The sequence below is a fragment of the Lineus longissimus genome, chromosome 4, assembly GCF_910592395.1.
Source record: "Lineus longissimus chromosome 4, tnLinLong1.2, whole genome shotgun sequence".
NCBI classification, from domain to species: domain Eukaryota; kingdom Metazoa; phylum Nemertea; class Pilidiophora; order Heteronemertea; family Lineidae; genus Lineus; species Lineus longissimus.
Window position 1 is genome coordinate 3509081 of NC_088311.1, and position 21005 is coordinate 3530085.

At 39.4% G+C, this 21005-nt stretch overlaps 2 protein-coding genes across 8 annotated transcripts; one reads left to right on the forward strand and one right to left on the reverse strand.

The window, feature by feature from the left end:
• Positions 1-175: 175 nt before the first annotated feature.
• LOC135485895 (intraflagellar transport protein 52 homolog) lies at positions 176-20262 on the reverse strand. Of its 2 annotated transcripts, none has more exons than XM_064768259.1 (13): positions 20142-20262; positions 6702-6914; positions 6326-6455; positions 6146-6221; positions 5643-5708; positions 5244-5370; positions 4887-4973; positions 4677-4745; positions 4382-4536; positions 3734-3821; positions 3351-3459; positions 3009-3154; positions 176-1513 (listed from the first exon to the last, which is right to left on the reverse strand). In XM_064768259.1, exons 2-13 carry the CDS (start codon positions 6909-6911, stop codon positions 1457-1459), a joined length of 1320 nt encoding a protein of 439 aa, XP_064624329.1. In that variant the 5' UTR covers positions 6912-6914; positions 20142-20262; the 3' UTR covers positions 176-1456. The 2 variants fall into 2 exon arrangements, with proteins under 2 accessions (XP_064624329.1, XP_064624328.1); XM_064768258.1 differs by lacking the exon at positions 20142-20262 and adding an exon at positions 7333-7352.
• Positions 7430-18031, forward strand: LOC135485894 (FYN-binding protein 1-like). 6 transcript variants are annotated; one of them, XM_064768255.1, is made up of 14 exons: positions 7430-7477; positions 8075-8178; positions 8564-8581; positions 10536-10662; positions 11161-11913; positions 12130-12166; positions 12549-12643; positions 13273-13366; positions 13517-13733; positions 14038-14203; positions 14469-14506; positions 15157-15176; positions 15593-15666; positions 16519-18030. In XM_064768255.1, exons 4-14 carry the CDS (start codon positions 10557-10559, stop codon positions 16536-16538), a joined length of 1620 nt encoding a protein of 539 aa, XP_064624325.1. In that variant the 5' UTR covers positions 7430-7477; positions 8075-8178; positions 8564-8581; positions 10536-10556; the 3' UTR covers positions 16539-18030. The 6 variants fall into 6 exon arrangements, with proteins under 6 accessions (XP_064624325.1, XP_064624323.1, XP_064624324.1 ...); XM_064768254.1 differs by having other exon boundaries at positions 7434-7614; XM_064768253.1 differs by lacking the exon at positions 8564-8581 and having other exon boundaries at positions 16519-18031.
• Positions 20263-21005: the final 743 nt, after the last annotated feature.

Below are 21005 nucleotides of genomic sequence, written 5' to 3' on the forward strand. Positions count from 1 at the left end.
CGCCATCATAATTGAAGACCAGTCAAGTGTTCAGTGCGTAATGGTCCCAGGGAAGCCGACCTGATCCTAATGCACAGTAAATCCTGATGTCCGGGCTATCAGGACCACAAGTACATGTTGGGCCAGTTGATGAAATTAAAGTAAGGCATGAAATAAGACACAGAATAAATTTTTCATACATAAAATAGGTGGTTTTATTCACAAATCCGGTGGGAAGTTTACAGCAGGAATCCAGTTTCTGGCAATGACAAAATTTCTTGGATGGATGAAGGAGACTTGATATGTCTCCTTTGGTCAGATTATCCTACCTCACCATTTCAGTCCAATCTTGTCAAGCATGTCAAAGGCCAACAAACGTAGATGGCTCATTAGTGTTCATAAATTGTTCAACAATTGACAAAGAGTGCATCTTTTGAAAGCTGAGACTTAAATAACAATCAAATCAGAGCCTCTTTAAGGACTCATCATTAACATTAGTACTACTGTAACACTTCAATCATGCTATGAAGCAACCGAGAAAGGGTATGACCTCACATTATGATATCCTCCAGGGTGGACCCACTTTGATGGCTGGGTTTCAAGTTCAATCATTCATCCTAAGCAAACATGTATAAGGACATTTACACTTTTAATCCTATAGCTATTTACATGAAATAAATATATATACATCCAAATGATATGAAACTGTTAGAGGTGCCTCATAAGTGTATGTCCAAACAGTTGCAGCAACTTAACTTTTGCCAGTGATATGCATGGTACTATAACTTTCAGAATATCTTCAAATATGGACAGTTTTATGTTTTTCAAAGAACGCATCAACAAATGCTAAACTGATAATCTCACTTAAGTTCTGGCCACAATATAATGATATAAATGTTCTTGTGAATTAAGTATGCATACACAAGGATTCCTTCTAAATTCTATTCATAAACAGTCAGAATCAGTCACACCAGAAACAGATGGCAAGCGAGAAAAATCCAACTCCTTGTTTTGTTTCTGGTCACACCAAATACCTCAGTGTATCGGTATCGGAGAATAGGTTTCCTCATAAAATCACTAAGCTTGCTTCTAATGCATGATCAGTGTCAAATTAGGTAGAGCACAGGCCTGTCAAACTTGGTAAATTGAAAATAAAGTGGTATAGGAACTGCAAGAGATTCAAAGGTATGCAACACTGAAGTTTTTCACAACATCTTTGATACCCAACATTAGATACCAAGCTACACAGATTCTTTACTCTTGGAAATAATCTACTTTGACAATGATCACTCTACCATATCCAACCTAGACCAGTCGAGGTTAACATTTGCTGAATTGCAGCCTCTGATCTGCTCATTTTTACATGAAAATATGCAGATCAGCACCGTTCAAATCCAAGGATACCATGTCCTCGACTACCCCGAGTAGTCAATGTTTAGTCATTTAAGTGATAGTCTCTTCTAAGTCTTTAAACATCTCAGTCACCTCCCATAGCTTCACCTCCACCATATTGGACAGCATCGTCATCTCGGTCCTGAAATAAACCACGAAATTTGAAAATAAGGAAATACATGTACATGGGAACTCTTGTGATGTGGGCAGGAGCAAAATTTATAAGACAAGCTTACATGTTTTTGGTATGAGCTAATATGGGTTCTCTAGCCATTATTGCACGGTCAAAATTTCAACCAAATATCCCTTTCTGATCTGTTAATCCTTGGTACTATTATGTATCAGTTTTACTTTTCTGTGCACTTTAGTACAATCAGATAACAGTTCAAATGACATGATTATCAACTGCATGGACAATGACTTAAATATTAGAACGAGTGGTTGTCAGGGATCAGATTTGGATCTGATAACAATTGGAAAGGGCAGTGGGTTAAGGATTATCTCAGGCGGAATTAACTGAAAAATGGGGGAAAAAATTAACAATCCTGTTTATTAGAATGGAAACAAGATGCACACCAATTGTGGGGGAATAAGTGAAAAACAACACACTTTTATTATCAATATGTGGAGTGAAAATTGGTTGTGAAAACTGTTACTTTTCTTCATGGTTATTATTGTCTTGCTGAATTATTGAATTTAATCATAAGGTCATCCTTACTTATCATGAACTAAATATTGAAATAATCGGACTGAAAAAAAATACAAAGCCATGTATAAAAGAGTGAGACCATAAAAATAGAACCCTGGTCATCAAGAAGTTGGGAACGGAGGCGTTCAATTACGAATTTTGAAAATCCAGTCACGCCTTGCATTTTCTAGTGGGCATCCGACTTTGAGATACGGCCAGGGGTCTAATTTGACGTATAAAAAGCAAAGGGGGGGATGGTCTGACTACACTTTATTCATAGAATATACAAATAAACACTACCTGACATATTACAACTCCCGCGAAATGTACAGTGAAATACAAAGTCATCATTGTGATAAAGCACCCAAATAGTGAGAAACACCAGACCAAATCTACCGGCAAGTAATATGAAAAAGGTGGGGAAAAATTTTCTGAAATATTCATTCATAACAAAAGCCTTTTTGCAAAATGCATTTTGAAATGATCAATTAAAGACAAACACAGTAGATTGGATCCAGTGTGGAATTTTCAGTGTCTCTGCGCCTTTTATTGAAGGCTAACACAAACGCGGTGAACTAAATCTCAGACTGAACTCTGGCCATGATACACGCACTTCTAGTAACTTACCTTACAGCTAAGGGCAAACCTATTTCATAATTACTGTAGGAATATATATTGTGCTTTAATTTCGCGTATGATTTTTGCAAATAATTAAACTATAACAGGCAGACTAAGATTGAAAACAGGACCAGACATTTCAAGTATTTCATCTCAACAACTTTAATCACTGATAGGATTCAAGGTAATTTGCTGGGTGACGCTCCGGCTTCTCAGGACATGGGATTAATTCAAACTAATTTAGGTACTCAGAAAGCTGAGATGATGAAGAGAACATCATTGTCTTTAATGTTCAAATCTGAGGGAAGGCACCGAGTGCGGCCAAACTCACCTGGTTCAATTTTTTGAATTCCACCACTTGTGCTAAGATGTATTCAAGCATGTGTTTAGCGTCCCGACAGTCTTGCGGCAGCTTCTGTGCCACTCCAAGGATATCACCGCACTCACGAACGTAGTACTCAAGATCATCGTCAGAACCTTAAGATATACAATAGAATTGCCATTCAACAAAACGTATCAGACATAGATGATAGTAACAGCAGATGTATGGCAGATTATAACACAAAACTGACTCTAACCAGTAACTACGGTACACTCAAAAGCATGAGCTTTCAGTGGAAACTGCAAAAAAGACATACACTGTATAATAGTAATGATAATAATAGATACTTACATTTGTTTGTGATCTGTGCGAGCCTGACCTTCTCGGAGGAGAACTGTTCATCGAGGTCGAATAGGTCCAAACAGGGTGGAGGCAGCTCTCTGAACTGGGGCGGAAACACCTGGAAAATAAACATCATATCATCAAAAATGTATCAGGACATACATGTACATATATATTTCTATGCATCTTTAACATCATAGAAGTCCCCATTATCAATCTACAGAAAGTTTTCCATGTTTTTTTTAATCAGTTGATACAAGTTTTACAACAAGGGGTCCAGTTTCAATCAGTTTTGAACAAAGAAGGGAGATGACTAAAGGACTTTTAATTAAAGAACTGACAGCAATACTCATCATGCTATAAATGATACGAATGTCACAAGAAATACTTACAGCTGGCTGCAAGGGTGGTAATGGAGTCTCAAACTGAGGTGTGATCAAAGTCAACGGCTCATGTTTCACTCGTAACGTCTCAAAAGCCCTGAAGAATGCAATCATATAATATGGTCAAGTTTTAATCATACTGACACACACGTAGTAATACATGTTGTTGGTATCTCTATGCGCAGAGCCAGAATTGACCAATCTCAGTCACAGGCCTACAGTAGTCACTCAGACTTAAAGCCATCGGAGAGATTGGGCCCTTCCAGCGAGCCCTCAAAACTCATCTATTTCAGATCGTTTACGATGTGTGACATTCCTAATATCTTATCGTGCAATTCAAATGTTTTAATCCATATAAGTATTATCGAATTTTCTGGACTTTTATAATAATGTTTTTCGAACGTTTTCTTCTTGGTCGTTTTTATCTACTGTACAGTGCTCTGGAGCATGCATGGCATGTACAGAGCACTTTAATATATGGTATTTTATTATTATTTTTGTTGCTGGTTTTAAGCCAACTTAGATGCAATGAATTCTGTGTCAATGAATATTCAAACTCACAACTACAAGGTTTCTCTGATGCTGCAGTGATTGGCACTACAGCCTTATGAGCTAGAGCAGAATAAGGGGTTTCTTGCACAATAAATTAGCACTTACTTGATAGCCTTTGGCACTGTACTCGTGTCCAGTTTGAATAGCGCATTATCAAACAATGTGGTGATATCTCTTGGCACTTCATCGCTCTCCTGCAGACATGTCTTTACCATTCCCGCTAATGTTCCAACTTCTGGCAGCATGTTGTAGTCATGGATCTGAAATTGATCGGAAAATCAGGATATCGTAATTCAAGAAAATTTCTGAGGAGCGGCTTGGTCCGGTGGGAAAAGGTCTTGGCTATAAAAACGATCATCCCACCTCGGAGGAGAAATTCTAATCAGATTTCAACACTTACTTCTGGATCTTCAGCGTCTATTACATTCAGCTTGATGTCGTTTGTTGTTAAAAAGTTGAAAATCACATCCTAAAAGAAATAGCAAATCATGTAGGTTAAATTTATTCGAGTGAAATGATGAAGACGTTTGTAAGTGGAAGATAATACATGAAAAAATTAAATCGGAGTCCCGTAATCTCCCAACATGAATGCTTCCTGTGCAACACTCACCATAATCTTTGAATTTTCTTCCTTATCTATGTACTGGTCAGAGAACATATGGACGGATCCAAGGACGGCTATCTTACCCGCACCATACTGAAAATGAATTTAGAAATAAAGCTTTACTTAGGTCAGATATTGCGACAATGACTCCTATTGTAAAGGCTAGGAAAAACTGTGATTATACAACTGTTCTTATATCATGTCAAAACCTGCAGACAAAGTAGGTTTACACAGCATATTGTACCAAATGTTACGATTGTCACTTTGCAAAAAATCTTTGTTATTAGTTTTGTTTTGGTAATGTTGGTAGTTGAAATAAACCATGGACATGTAACTAGTCTTTTGAATCATATCATACAATACCTTTGATTTATACAATGCACAGACCGGTCGATTCAGTGGAAATGAGACGCTTCCGGAGGACAGTACTGCTACGGACGGCTTCATCACGTTCAACGTGGCTCCATATGGATAAAGGAAAGTTAGTGCTCTGAAAATCATTAAGGTATATGTCTATTGGCTCAGAAGTCAAACAAAAAAGTACAAATAACTGAGGGGGTGTAATGGTGGCACTGTCAAGAGCCCCAAGTGATGCCTAGAAGACAACAGCAGGTGCACTTTTCCCACTTTTCCACCAAAATATGCAACAACAGAATACAGAATCAAGGGAGTAGTTTATTCAAGACTATTTGGCTATTCGTGTTTTAAATGACCTGTTTTAGGGCCTAGGGCAAGCTCTGTAGAAACATTTACACTACTTACTGTGTGTTATTGGCCTCCTCTTCATTCAAACCTGGGATGACTTTTCCAGCTGCTTGACTTATAGCTCTAAAATCAATTTTAGAAAATATACAGTTTAGGGTGGCAAAGCTGAGTTCTGTTTCTACACAGGTGGCATCTACAATTCTGATAAATTTGCAAGAAATGATGATCACCACCCCAAAATGTGGGCTCTACGTTGGCAGCATTTATGATAAAACTTGTGCAGCTACAACTGGTCGGACACTCAAAACTACACTGAACCTCAAGAGAGAATAAATGTAAAGTGCTTTGACTGCTTTGAGAAGGTTGAACAAAGCACTTGATATGAAATTACATTTATTTCACTCTACTTAATTACAAGACAGGACTTTGGCCTTTGCTGTTCAAAGAAATAAACAAGACCAGGAGGCTCCAGCAGACTTGTTTGCGAAAAGACAGATGATTCAGGAAAAACAGTACCGGTAAGTTCATCCAATATGAAATGGACACAAAACTATGCATACCTATTTAAAACACCATTTGATATTAATGCCTCTTTAGGGTAGAAGTATTTATAGTAAGATGTTCTAACCACTGCATCTGCAAGGAAGAATGTAAATTACATTAGATGTTAAAAAAAGGGAATAAAGACCTTAAAGCGTATTTCCTACGACAGGTACAATGCCCTTCCCTCCCGTACCTACCATTATTGACAAAAACGCCATACTCCTCCAGTAAGAAATTGACATTTGTGTTGAGTTTATTTTCGCCACCCTCGTTCATCAACACCAGCAAGCTACCACCATCTCCAACATATTTCTTGATGGCATCGAACTGAAAAAACAATCAAGTTTTAAAATCAAGACCTGGTATTAGTATGTATCTAAATTTGATAGACTGTCATGGAATTGTAATAATCTGATAAATCAAGCCCAAGAGAACAATTGATACACTAAAACCATGAAGGTTTTAGACCCTTGTTTCTCTTCAAATCTCACTCCCAAATTGGATTAGTACTGCATGCACTAGTAGTCACTTGATGACAATTGAACCAAGGATATTGTCAGGTTGATACCATACCTCTGCTGCGGTGAACTTTTCTCTGGGTGCAGCTAAAATGAAAACTCTGGCAGGCGCTAGCTTCTCTTCTGATATGTCTTCTTTGTTGCTGGTGACTTTCCAACTCGTCCGCAGTTTTCTGTTCAGAGTTTTGAAACCGCTGTTGATGGTAAATAATTCTCTTTTTGAAGCGTTGAATATAATCGTGTTCCGTTGGCTTTTGTCTTCCATTGTCTGAAACACAGAGTCAGAGACTGAGAGAGCTACAACAGTCACTGTAGTATAACACAACAAATTGGCCTAGCCCTAGGTGGAAACTTGATGAATGCAGACCAGAGTTGATTCCTCCTCCTTCTTCTTTTTTTAGTGGCCTGTGCTGGCAATGCTGGTAACCTAGCCTACATCATATATGACCGGTAGTCAGGTAACGTTGTAGTGCATTGCTACATGTATTTTCCGGGACATAAAATTTGGCGTGATTAGTAACCGTGTTTGACAACTGTTTTCACCAAGTTGTTGAAGTCGGACTCCGATGAACTGTTGTTTTTATTGTGTATTATAACCTGAAGAACATTTAAATTGTCACCGGGGTCAAAATTATAGAGCTGTTATGAAGGAATTCGATTATAAAGAAACGAAAAATATTATTTACATCAGTCGTCGGCGCCATATTGCTTGGTATGCGACCAATGCATTGTGGGATCGAACTTCAACCTCGCGAACTGTGGACAAGGTTGACAAGTGTCAATACAAACCAGGAAGTAATCCTCAAAAAGTTGGGAAGTGAGGGAACGAAAGTAATTTTTAAGTTATTTTCTACAACTGATTTCTACATTTTGGTGTTATTTTGATAGGTTTATGAATAGACATCCAATAAAACTCTCCATGCCACTGTGACAGCATCTAATTGATGTGCTTGCATCTGTTTAGAACGGCAAGTTTTTTTCTATCTTCACATTGGACGATTGGTATTGCAAAGGTGGTTGTGTAAACGGAAATATAGTCCCTCGAATCAAAGTCCTTCACTAACATCTGTGCTTACTCTGATATAACTGTGTCCTCTGGTACTTTACTACAGTACAACGAGTGCATGAGTACAGGGTGATCCACAGTCTAGTCCTGGTGATCCAATAAAAGTGTCTTCTTGAATTTGATGGATGCCATTCCGTCATACTCGGCGCCCATAGGCAGCTGTCACTCGTTTACGATAAATTCTTTTAACAAAACAAATCACAAATGGGTAGTTGGACCGACACTCAACGTCAGGCGTATTCAACTTTTTGTTTTCGGGGGAGGGGTGGGGGCTCTGCCCCCCTTACTGAATGTGGCCAGTCTTCTTAGATTTGACAACATTTTGTCAATTTGATAACTTTAGAATTTTTTGTTATTTTCAGATATCAGTCACCATACAGATACCTGTAGGGTCTTAAGCGATTTGCAATTTAATGGTACTTATACTCTTCTGTCAGTGAGTAGAGAGACACAGTCAGCCATGGCGGTAAGTTATAGTCTGAGACTGTCATAAAAGGGCACAGTTACACTTGGGCTTTGTATACATGTACACATGTACTTAACAAAGAGTCAACTAAGTTATAGATACTCCTGGAATTGAGAACCGATCAGAACATTTTAAAGCGTCAAAGGCCAGAGTACTGTCAAGCATATCAGCAGTTGAGCATAAATAAACGTTGCAGTTTGGATCCAGTATTGGTCGATACAAATTGGGGGCCCAAGCTGAAATGTGAAACTCCTTGCTGTCCTGTTCAACATTGCCAGGCGGGTTGATTCATGAAACTGTGTCGGTTGTTTCGGTTTTTTTCTGTGTTTAAATAACGGATAACTTCAACGTTTTCAAAAAAAAATATTTGTATAATCTTTTGCAGGTTGATTGAGACTATTTGGTAAGGCAGTCTCTTGAAATCAAATCTTCACCCCTGGGTGTTCTTGATCTGATGATAGCTTTTTCCTTTTCCTGGCTGCACGGTCAGAAGACTAGGGCAGTCTGTTACAATCAAATGTTCACCCCTGCATGGCCATGATCTGATGCTTTATAAACTTAAGTTAATGTCTGCAAGTTCAGACCACTAAGAGGCCCACACAGTCTTCTGTGAGAAATATACCCCTTGCATGATGTTCTGCTCTACAAGGCTCAAAATAACTCACTTACACATTTTCTTTGATGAGTGTTGGCACTTGGGGTGGGATCTTAATTGATTGATTGAGTGATCGATCTATTGATTGATTCTGTATCTTCATTAGCCTGTGAGTACAGTGATGAAAACTTGGGGTCTGATAGACATTTCTGATAGACACTATCCACTATTTCATGCAACAAAAATAACAAGGAATTGATTTTGGGGGAAAATGACTTTAAAAATCATATTTCTTATTGCCTAAGTGCGCACTTGCACCCGTCATGCCAGCCAAGTTGCTCTTATCTGAATATATCATGCATACATGTACTTAATTTCATGATTTCCCAACTGTTGATAACTTAAAATCCTTTTTTTTAAAGTGTGAGCCAATCATGTGCCAAAGTGCAGACATTTAGGTCATACAGCAAATTTTCCTGATTGCCAACTTAGCTTTCTGCAGGATGTGATTCACTGTTTATGTGAATGTCAATGATATTAGACAACTTGTTTCATATGCTTGAGCTGGTTTGACTGCATTTTCTCGGTTTTGAATTCTTGACCAGGTATATTGCATGCCTAGACTTTCATTTTCTTGCTTCCATTCTGCACTGCTTGGCATGGCCATTTTTCAAGTCCTCAGCAAAAACCTATTGGCCCCCTCTTCCTTTCCCTTCCCCACATGTTCCGGTCTTCAAATTAACATTTTCATTTTATTGCTGAACAGCATCACCATTCAAAGTAGATAAATCGTTTGTCTTGATTTAGATGAGGCAGTTTCTATGACACTGTAAATTCCCCAGATTACCGAGAATAATCAAAATGGCCTTCCAACTTGCTGAGCTATTTTTTGAGAAGAAAAAGAAAGTTTTTCAATAATGTTGGAAAAACTGCGGTGTTGGATACACCACGGGTTTGTCATGTTGATAGTGAACAAATTGTAAGTTGGAATGCCTGCATTGAATACAGAAGGTCAGGATAAAGATTCTCGGTCAGTTGGGAAAAAGATTGTCCAGGATGGTCCTTGGCCTGCTGTATTTTTCTCAAGGTAGATCATTTGGAGACAATTACGGGTTCGCCATGATTTTGGTTAAACTCGAAATCCTAAAGCAATTAAAATACTTCAAAATGAAGTGAATGCCAATTCAAAACATAGGGGGGGGGGCGTTTTCTGAAAGACAAAGAACACACTTCCAACCTTGGAATTGGCATCGCTTCATTTTGAAGTTCTAATTTCTTTGGGATTTCAAGTTCTAGCCAAAATGGTATTTTTTTATTGCCAACCCTTAATCCCATTTTCAAATATAATGGCAAGATCTTTCCTTTATAGATAGGCAGTGGATTTCAAAGAATTCAATTCAGTTGTATGAATAGTTGATAATAGCTATTGATCATGCAGGCCTGCAGTAGACACACAGTGGTTGCACAACCCAATGGCCACAGTCTTGAAGAGTTCAATAAGTTATACATGTAGGCCTACTGTGAATATCCATATGTAGTTGAACCAGGAAGTTTGAAATACGCTATGTGGACTAATATGTTTAATTTTGTCGAAACTGTATCAGAATTGCCTGGTATTTCCAATCAAACTGATTTCTAATGACATATAGATTTAGCTATTTGATGCTTTTTCAGCTTTTCTGTTATCAAGATATTGTGAGCTTTGCAACCAATTTGCCTCCTTTCACCACACTTTTCATGTCATTCCCAATTGCAATTGTAGGATCTGGATGAGATCTATGATATGGCAGATGAACATTCTAACGTCGACACCGAATCTGTTGTCAGTCCAAGAGACTTAATCAAGAGGTTTAACCTACAAAACACTGAAATGGCGAGTCGAGGAGGTGGTATGTATAATTGTGATCTCAATTTTTATCACAATACTTTCAAGAGTGGGTCAAATTGATCTCAATAATCTAGTTGGTTCTGTCCCTTCCTTATTCTTGTTTAAGTAATTATTATTTTTAGAGGTCAAGGAAGATTTTTTTTGGATTCAAGCATGCCAATCTCTTGATGATGTGTGGTGGTATCCCTCCTGAAGGAGGAGACTTAATAGGATTGACACACAGCGCCGATAAATCTCGGCATGGATTCAAGTTCTATGCTGTTTTCCGGTAGAATACCAATTGCTAACTTAATGCCACCTATAAATCTTCCTGTACCTAGCTAGGGGCCTGCTGGTTGAATAGCATACAAGAGTTTGCTTTACTCATTGTGTCCTTGCTTTTGTCAGAGAATTCAAATTCTTCACTGCTCGTATTTTTTTGTATCAAAACTGATGTTGCCTTTCTCTCGAGGTACTTTCGTTACCAGCACAAAATGTAAATTTCCTACTTTCTTGACAGGACCTGGAGGATTACCCCCAAAGCCCATGTTAAAACCAAGTGACCTCAAGAGGACACAAGGAGGATTGCGGCCTGTGGAAATAACGCCAGCCAAGAAATCCCCAAACTTTGCAGCGAAAGAAGACAACAGGAGAATATCAAGCACAAATTCTGACTCTGGAAACGAATTATCACGACTACTTGAGGCTCGTAGGAAATTCAGTGAAGAGGGGGAAACAACTACCAATTCCATTGCTGCAGGCCTTGCCTTGGGCTTGCTAAAATTTGAAAATCAACGGTCTGAGAGAAACTCGGATGCAAACTCTGGTTCGAATAAATCCCCAGGGGTTGTACGACCGGTGGAAATGGCACTATCAAAGCCCCCTGTGGAAGTGACGCCATTGAAATCCCCAGTGGAAGTGACACCCCCGAAGCCCCAAACAGATTTTCACAAAAGGCGACCTGAACCTTTGCCCAAAACATCACTTTCATCAGGCAAGCTACTGCCATCTCCAAAAAAAGACAGTCCTCCTCAAATACAGCAAAAATGTAAAATTTCTCCTCTGTCACCGATGCCACCATCACCAATGGTTAAACAAGACCCAAATAATAATTTGAGTATTGAAATAAACCAAAGAAAGAATGACTATAAGTTCGATATCATAACTCACAAAGGATGCAAGTACTTGGTGTACAGGTTACCGTTAGTCGTTGCTAACAAGCCACGAACACCGTTCAGGGCATCAGATGTGGTGCTGCCATCAAAGTATTCAGGTAAGTCCTTGATGAGGTTCATCTCTCAATAATCTTCAGAAACTTAAGGTTTATCTTTTCATTAAATAGTGAGTTTTTTCCCTACGTCTGAAAAAGTTTTTCTTAAAAAGATAGTTTTTATCAGTCATTGCCTCTCGGTAAATGTATGAGAAGAAGATATATAACAACTGTCAAGTATAACAAAGATTTTCAATTTGTCATATTTTTCCCTTTCAGAACGCTCCACCCCTGTCACTGGACGAATCTCCTTTATGTAAGTTAACCCATGAACATCTACGATGATTTGGAGACTTTCGTCCTAAACGTGATATGAATGAATGAATGAATGAATGAATGAATGAATGAATAGAAATACTTATATAGGGCGCCTTTCCGTGGTCCACTATACGCTCAAGGCGCCACCCCCCCCCCCCCAAATAGTCCTCAGACATGTTGATATTGGGCTGTGTTTGGGCACATCTCGGCAAGTAGGCAATGAGTGCAGCAACCAGTTGTCACTACTTCATTTGAGTAAGGTGTTTAGCTTAAACTCCCTCACTCTGTCAGTTTTACATAGGCCTTCCAAAAACATATTACTTCGAAAAAGTAGTATGCAATATGTTTTTATCCTAACTCATGTATTTGCTATCTTCTAGTAAACCAACTGAATCAGATGAAGAAGATGAAGATGTCAAACCAACCACCCCTCTCCCTCCCCGGCCCATCAAAGGATTTACTGATCACTCAACTGGTAAGCTTGTCTTTATTGAATGTGTTATAAACTGTCGTGATTTGGTAGTCCTGCGTTGTGTTGAAAGACAATGCCACAATTTGGTTCCAATAGACAATAGCTACTAATTAGTATGTAACAAAGTCACAACCTCAGTGATGAACGAAATTGCACAAATATCGCAATAGCAATGAGTCAATGTTTAACCAGTTCCACATACGTAGTTGTGCCTTTTTCTCAATTTCCTTGGCAAAATTATTTTCTTGTTTTATGCGTAGCTTTCCTTGACCCAAGATATGTTACATCTGTTTTGAAATGTAAAGTTGCAAAGGCCAGTTCATTTGAAATCTAAATGTAAGTGTATTCTGCCAACTGCTAGCTATAATCAGGATAGAAACTACAAAGGAGCATAATTTCTGATAGCTGGTGTAACTAAAAGACTACTCTATATAGGGCCATGGTAATTGGTACAGGTTAAATTATCCTATCGCTTCATTTGGTTGTAATCTTGCCCTCAAAAGACAGCTTTTGGGAGTTTATGGAAATTATATGTTCGAGAGTTTCATGCCATGCAACAATGACAATTAGGGTGAGTTGTTATGAGCTTTTATCATGGCAGTTGATGTTTAAATGGTAATAATTAATTTCAGCTGATGATGATGATATATATGATGACACGGACATACCACAAATTTCTGCTCCTGTCGATATGGGAGATGAGGAACTTTACGAGGAATTCAATGAGTAAGTTTTGAAGGGGTCCCCATCCCATCCCATCCAATCCCAGCCCCACCCCCACCGCAACTCCAGTAGCTGAATATTTTGACTTTATATCTTTACTTTTGACTTAAAACAGCAGTAAAATTGTATTTTTTCTAAATTTCATAATTCCAGAGAGGAGTTGCAGCAAATTAAAGAGAAGTTGGAATTGGAGGAGAGAGCAAAGGCAGAAAAACAAGAGAAGCAAAGACAGAAGGATGAAAAGAAGAACGCGAAAGAGCAGAAGAGACTAGATAAAGAGAAGAAGAAGAAACAGAAGGAAGAGCAAGAACGTCAAAAGTTGAAAGAGAAAGAAGAACAAGAATATCAGAGGATGAAAGACAAGTACAAGGTGGGGCAATTACTGTTTTGAGCAAAAGTACCTGTTTCGGTTTCAAACTGGCCTTGCCTTGTCTGTTTTTGTTGTTTGTGCTATTACTGGAAGGCTTGCCAAGTGATTTCAGTCGGAACATGGCAAAGCATCCGAATATTGATGGCTTGGTAGACTTACCTATCATGTACAGTCTTTGCGATTGACTACTTTCACATGGAGCTGAAGACTGAATCAATAAACCAATAACCTGAGTAGTCGCCATTGGTGTTTGCACAACAACCCCATGCTCATGCTTGATCAGGCGTAAATCTTCTCCTTTCAGCTTGATGGCAGTGAGAGGGTGCTATTTTCGGGCAAAGCTAAAGAGAAGATTACTCGAAATATTTTTGAGACACTTTTTGAAAAGGGTGATGACATCCCGGTCATGCGAACAGATGAATCAATCAATCCTAAAGGAAAGTGGCTGGTACAGCTCAAAGATGGCAAATGTAGGTCATGCTTGTTTGGCATTTGATATTTATTGATGTTTGTATGGTCGAGAGGAAATAACGTTATTTCGGTGTGGTGTATATCCCCAGAACTGAAGAGACCTGCCTCATTTCTCAGGATTCTGAATGTTGTTCTATTGTTGTTCAGTGGTAAGTGCATGAGAAGCTACACAAATAATATAGTTGCTTTATCGTTGAAGACAAATTGGCTGGACAAATTGCTATGTATTTACTTTTTAATTCAGTTCTTTTTCTTTAATTCCAGTTGAATATACTGATGTAAGACTAGTAGAAACTGAGCAGGTGAGTTGAACTGAACCACATGATGAGCCTGAGTATTATTTGTCTTTCACTCGGTGTCCATCGATATTGTGTAGGAGCACGGCTTTAGGCAGACTCCTCTGTTAGCAGGACACCTGTTCCACTGTGACCCTGAATTTGGTCCCAAATTGGTCTATTCAGTTCTATTCAGTTTGACCTATGCAATCAATCAGAACACTTCAATACCAGATTGCTCCTACTATTCAGATCACCTTGAGTCATCCAGAAAAAGGTCAAATCTTTACACATCTACTGATATTTCAGCACTCAATCTCTTTGTATGGGAGATTTGGGACAAGTTTGTGCTAGCAACTGGACGATTGCAATTGCATGCATCGCAGTGAGTGTGTTTAAGTGGCTATCATCAGCTGTATTGCGATCTCTTTGCTAGCTTTGCCAATGGTACTTGGATCTGTTTATCTCCTCTTTTGAAAAAAAATGTGACCCACTCTGGCAAAAGGAGTCTGTTGACAAAAGTTTCCCTCTATTTGACATCCGTCTCCCTCTGCCAGAGTTAGTGGTCGTCACAAATATGATAAATGTAGGCCTTAACCTACCTTCCTTCTTTACTGGGTAAACTGTACATCTCTGACTCACAACTAACCCTATTTTTTCTTCTGTCTTCTTTCTAGCCTGCCACCAATGGAGCTGGGTAAGTATAGGCAGTGTGTGGGACTATCTTATATAAAAACTAACTTTGAACACCCTCCAGAAAAAAGTGGGAATGGTACTAATACCTTTATATTGCCATAATGAATTAACAGTGTCAGAAAATTTCTTGAGTTCCATTCGACAGTTGTACTTCAGTTCACATCGAATGATTGCCTTGATGTAGAGGAGAATATCACAATTAGGTTTTGATGAGCAGAGAGAAAAAGTCTTTGAATATTCAAATTCAGAATGAAGTCAAATTTAGATGTGTTCCAACAGAGACCTAGCCACCAGACCTATGGTACATGTACTTTATGAAAGAAATTCTATGGTGATATATTGAAAAGCAATCTGAACTAAGATGTGAGGCTGATTTCTTTTTTGTGATGTTGATAATATTTTCGAACATATTTCAAGGGACGATGATGAAAACATTTATGAAGATCAGGATGAAGGATTCTCTGGAAGTGTTGCAACTACTTTCGAAGAAGGTGAGTTTATGGTTTTAAGGGCCATTTTAACGAGAGACGTACCTTACAGGTCACTAATCAGAATTAACTAACAAAGCCATTGTAATGCAACCTAAGAGATGATGATGCATTTTCCAACTGAATTCGATTTCCATTTGTGAAGTATTGTGTTCATATTGAACAGTTCAATAGAGTTAAAGTTGCATTATGAATACAGCAGAACCTCTATAAGTATGTGCACCCTTGAGACTGGCAAATTTTTCCCATTTTAGAGAGGCATTCTCAGATTGAACAGGTTAATTCAATGGAATTGTTGTATTTGCACAGGTTACAAACGTAATAAGTCCTGAATTTGCCTTCTAACGTCCGGATCCTTTACGTCAGCATTGATGCGGCTCCTCATTGGATGGAGACGCATCAACGTTGCCCCCTGATTGGTGCAGACAAAGCTGCGCGTGAATACAAAACAGCTGTCCGCACGCTCTCGGCAGAGAGAGAGAGAGAGATAGAAAGAGAGCGATAGAGAGTTATTCCAGTCTCCCGAGTATTTTATAATCACGTGCACGAATCGTCATCCCGACGAACTATTTTATCAATTATGACTTTGGTGTGTATAATTTTGTGAAGCAGTGTTAGAATAAAGGATCCGGACGTTAGAAGGCAAATTCAGGACTTATTACGTTTGTAACCTGTGCAAATACAACAGAATGATGCTATAAGTCACGACCAGACTTGGTGGACTGGTACTTAAAAGAGGTGTCCTGCTGAAAGGGACGTATTTTGCATGAAATTGTCTCAATTTTATAAAGTGTGTCTCCATGAACTTTGGCTTTTCTATCTTTAATAATGGGGGCATCATTTCTGTCATTTCAGATATTTATGAGGACTTGTGATTGTGCTATCATGTTGAAAGACATTTGGTGAAACAGTTGGTCATTGTGAACTATATTTTTATTTTACTATAAAAATGATGCAATATTGTTAGAATTGTAAATAAAATTAGAAAGGAAATACTGTAACGTCTCGGACATAACATTTTAGGAGGCTTGAGGTATCCTTCTGCAGGCATGATAGGACGGTTTATTGGAAATCCTTCTGAATGTCCACAAGTGTGTGCAAGGCTTGAAGCCCATTCATCTGAAAGGACTGTTCGAGCAAACCTAACCTCCCAGTGTACACGGAATGGGTCGAAGAATTTTCTAAGGATGCATCCCACAGGGACTGGATTCGGAGTCCGCAGCTTTTCTATCTGTGGTCCATGCAAACAGAAACAGACATTGTCATCTGTTCTAGCAGCCGAGACAGCCTGGAGAAGATTAGACACCATAGTAAGCCTTTGCCATGCAACCCTGTGCATTGGGCTCTTTTTAAAGCCTGTGTGTGACTCAGTTTTGTCTAGACTTGCATGTATCTGCACATTTCATTTGAGACCATTATAGTTTATGTTGATGCATATTCCAGAAAAACTGTGATCTTTTTATAACCGAAATTGTACAGTGTATTTGACTGTAATCTTGAATGAAAGTGACCTGATACAGCTCGGATTTCTTAGGCGTTGTCCTACTACGTGGACTTGGAGTATCCTTTCTTAAACTTTACATGACAGAGATGCAGAAGTTCTTGTAGAATATTTACTATTACCAGGAAGTAGCCTATTACTTTTAAATGTGTGCCGAATGGTACTTAACTGCTGCAGGTTGGATGGTTTTTATTGTAATAATAGCTTATGCTTCGAATCCTTGATATCAATTGTATTCAACTTAGGATTTAATGAACTAATGAGAATTCCAGGTATTGTTGTGTAATCTAACATGAAAGAGAGTTACGAGGTTTTATAAGAAAGTTTCCTTTTGTATTATAACTTTCAGAATGTATTTGATTGGTGCTAGTGGGTGGTTAATATGTCTTTAAAATGGGGGGGGGGGGGGCTGGGGATAAAGAACTTTAAATAAATGAAGAAAATGTATGTTGGGTGAACATCAGGCAATCATAATGTGTTCAGAACTTGCTGGATCATTTTCAATTGCTGTCAAAAGTTCTGTGGTATTTTCATTAATGTTTACTTTGTATTTTTCTGTCGACTTGCTACCTATATTTTTGTATAGTTGAGAAAAATTTTTTATTCAGGAGCGATGTTGTGATTTACCTGTATGACACTACAGATGAAGATGCATTGTTGTATTTGAACTTTGTAAAATGATTCTATTTATCCAAGTTTCTAGAATAAACACTTCGTCAAAATAAAATCCCACTACTTTTAGTTACTTTCTTTGTTTCCAATTACATGAACTGGACCGCATTGAGAGAAAAACTGGTCGTATGCCTGATGACTGCACCGGCTCCTGCCCTCCCGTCCCCGACTTGGTCCCCGGCAGCCTGTCCTAATAGGAGAGACACCGGTGCCTCGCCGAACAAGTTCTGGGCATGGGCTTTCGAAAGTGTTCCAGAGCTTTTGGATGAACATCACATTGTCTTGCTGTCTGATAGCTATTGTCCTGAACTGTGACTCCGGATAATCTCTGCAGGAAGCACATACTGTCCTCAAAGATTCAATCTAAAAATCAATGGAGGATCAAAAATGGACAGTATAGAACCTTCGAAAAACGTAAGATAGTTTGTTACTGTTCTCTCATTATCTTGGTATTCCTCGTGGCTGTGCACCACCTGTTGCACACATGACAGATGTGACTATGCAGTGAAGGACCTGATGTAACCATGGAGGTATTCTTAATAATACCTCCATGATGTAACCAGTCAAGTCTTTGCATAAGAATATTGAGATTAGAGAAGACGAGCTAGGACTTTTCTTAGGGGAGTGGGTCAATACTTGGGGAGGGGAATTAATGCGATGTCCTACAAGAATAATTTCCCCCCGGAATTGCCTACAGTTCGTGAGGACAAAGGGTATCAGGCTGTTTCGCTACATTGCCAGTTCGCTACAAGTCGTTTCGCTACATGTGGCGGTCGTTTCGCAACATGGTAGGTCGTTTCGCTACATGGGTGGAGTCGTTTCGCTACATGATGGGTATGGTCGTTTCGCTAAATGGACTTGGAGGACGTTTCGCTACATGGGTGGAGTCGTTTCGCTACATTATTTTTACTCTATTTTACCCTACTATAATTCCCGGTGGTGACTACAAATTTATTATAGCACAGTTTGCCGGTAAAAAAACTTATACGGTTTGATGGCGCGCAAGGGGTTCTTGTCCTCCTGGCCTGGGTTAGGCCACATAAAAAAAAGAGTTGGTGATCGTCCCCGCCCGCCCCTACGAAAAACGCCCGGCCCCATTTTTTGTTAAAATCCTAAAAAAGTTGGTATAATGTTCTCTGCTATAGGGTCAGAATGGTTGGAATCTCTATGAAATTTCCTTTCAAATGACACCAAACATGTCTGTTTAGGTTTATTGTACCCAGAGATATTTACTTGATTTGAGCGATACAGCGAAAGAAGTACGTTGCGCTTCAAAGACGTATCTTTAAGGCATGGGACGATTACAGCGACGGGGAGATAACGACAGAACAGTTGTTGAGAGTTTGTTCGCACTTGAATGGACCAGTAACCTCATAGACATCCGTTCGCGTTGGCTCGCTCAATTACGTACTTATTATTGATTGACAGGGGTCATTCAACCGCACTTCAACGCAGATTTGGAGGCCTTTGCAAGGCCTTCGCGTTGGCTCGCTCAATCGTCTATCCGTGTATACGTACTTATTATTGATTGACAGGGGTCATTCAAACGCACTTCAACGCAGATTTGGAGGCCTTTGCAAGGCCTTCGCGTTGGCTCGCTCAATCGTCTGTATCCGTGTATACGTACTTATTATTGATTGACAGGGGTCATTCAAACGCACTTCAACGCAGATTTGGAGGCCTTTGCAAGGCCTTCGCGTTGGCTCGCTCAACCGTCTGTATCCGTGTATACGTACTTATTATTGATTGACAGGGGTCATTCAAACGCACTCCAACGCAGATTTGGAGGCCTTTGAAAGGCCTTCGCGTTGGCTCGCTCATCTCCACCCATGTAGCGAAACGTCCTCCATGTAGCGAAACGACCATACCCATCATGTAGGGAAACGACTCCACCCATGTAGCGAAACGACCTACCATGTAGCGAAACGACCGCCACATGTAGCGAAACGACTTGTAGCGAACTGGCAATGTAGCGAAACGACAGTAATTCCTTGGCTGGAATGAAGACGACATCGATGATGTCAATGCCGCCGATGGACATGTTGGATGACCTAATGAAAAGTACATTCACGATAATCTTTTGAAGCATTGTCCAACCTGTGTTCACTTATGTGTTACGTTCCTGTGATGTGTGGCGAACAATTAGATTTCAGAAAAAAGATCAGGTTGGGGGAAATGACAAATGTGTGCATTAGCCCATGTCCGATTGTCGGATGCCATTGATTGAATGACCAAATGTAGCCATACCAAGTGTGTATTATGATTATAGAAACTACGTGAATAATAAGTTATTGTATATAATTACCAGATTCGATGCTTGTTTGAAAAGATCACCGTATATGGGATCTTTACAGAGTATTTCAACTCGAATCTTATATTTTTTAACAAAACACGAGCCGCTTATTGGCGGATCATTCTGCAATGTTCTGTGGGAAGTGGTGAGCGTTGACGGACTGAGGAATTCCCTCTGTCGTGTCTGTCATGTGACCGTCTCATTCTTCTGGCGGGAAACTCTGACGCACGTGGCAGTACTGTAAATCTGATAGGAACCGTAGTTACTTCATTCGTTACTCCATCCGTTACTTTCAAGTGGAATCACTTGCAGTTGAAAGAATTACATCTCATGGGCAGAAAGAACGGTAGGGTGGAGTCCTGATGCATCCTGTTGTTGGTCTTTGACTGGAGATCATAATCACTCGGGGTAGTTCTGTGATCCTTTTTTATGATGTGAGCATTTGCACAAAGACTTAGTGGTAGATGCCGCAGGGAGGGACAATGTCACAACGTCTGATGATGCTCCAGGGTAAAATTGATGTGGATGCATGAAATCTCGACCCCCCCTACAAAATGAGTAGTCCTTTGTGGACCCAAACTGTTCAAGCGATGCTGCAAGGACAATGTTGCCACCTGTGGACAGCCCATGCTGGTGTTGAACAGATTGTGACATTGTCCCTGGGGGGTTTGAAGCTGAGAAGCGAACATTAACCCCCGATTTCCTCAGAATGAGATTTCGGGGAACACGATAATCTGTATCAAAACAAAGGGACTTTTTTTAGCATGACTAGGATTGTGGTTCGGGGCTTATCTTATAATGAATGCCACTGGTTTTTTACCCAGCATGAAAACAGCTCGAGTGGTAGTGAACTACCATGCAAACAAATATTATGAT

Excerpts from the sequence above, each read along its gene's own strand:
- LOC135485895 (XM_064768258.1), bottom strand. Across the intron at positions 6,222-6,325 it reads TGGCGTTTTTGTCAATAATG|ATGCAGTGGTTAGAACATCT; the intron begins GTAGGTACGGGA and ends TCTTCCTTGCAG. Across the intron at positions 3,155-3,350 it reads CGCACAGATCACAAACAAAT|GTTCTGACGATGATCTTGAG; the intron begins GTAAGTATCTAT and ends GTATATCTTAAG.
- LOC135485894 (XM_064768253.1), top strand. Across the intron at positions 13,734-14,037 it reads GGATGAAAGACAAGTACAAG|CTTGATGGCAGTGAGAGGGT; the intron begins GTGGGGCAATTA and ends TTCTCCTTTCAG. Across the intron at positions 14,507-15,156 it reads GACTAGTAGAAACTGAGCAG|CCTGCCACCAATGGAGCTGG; the intron begins GTGAGTTGAACT and ends TCTTCTTTCTAG.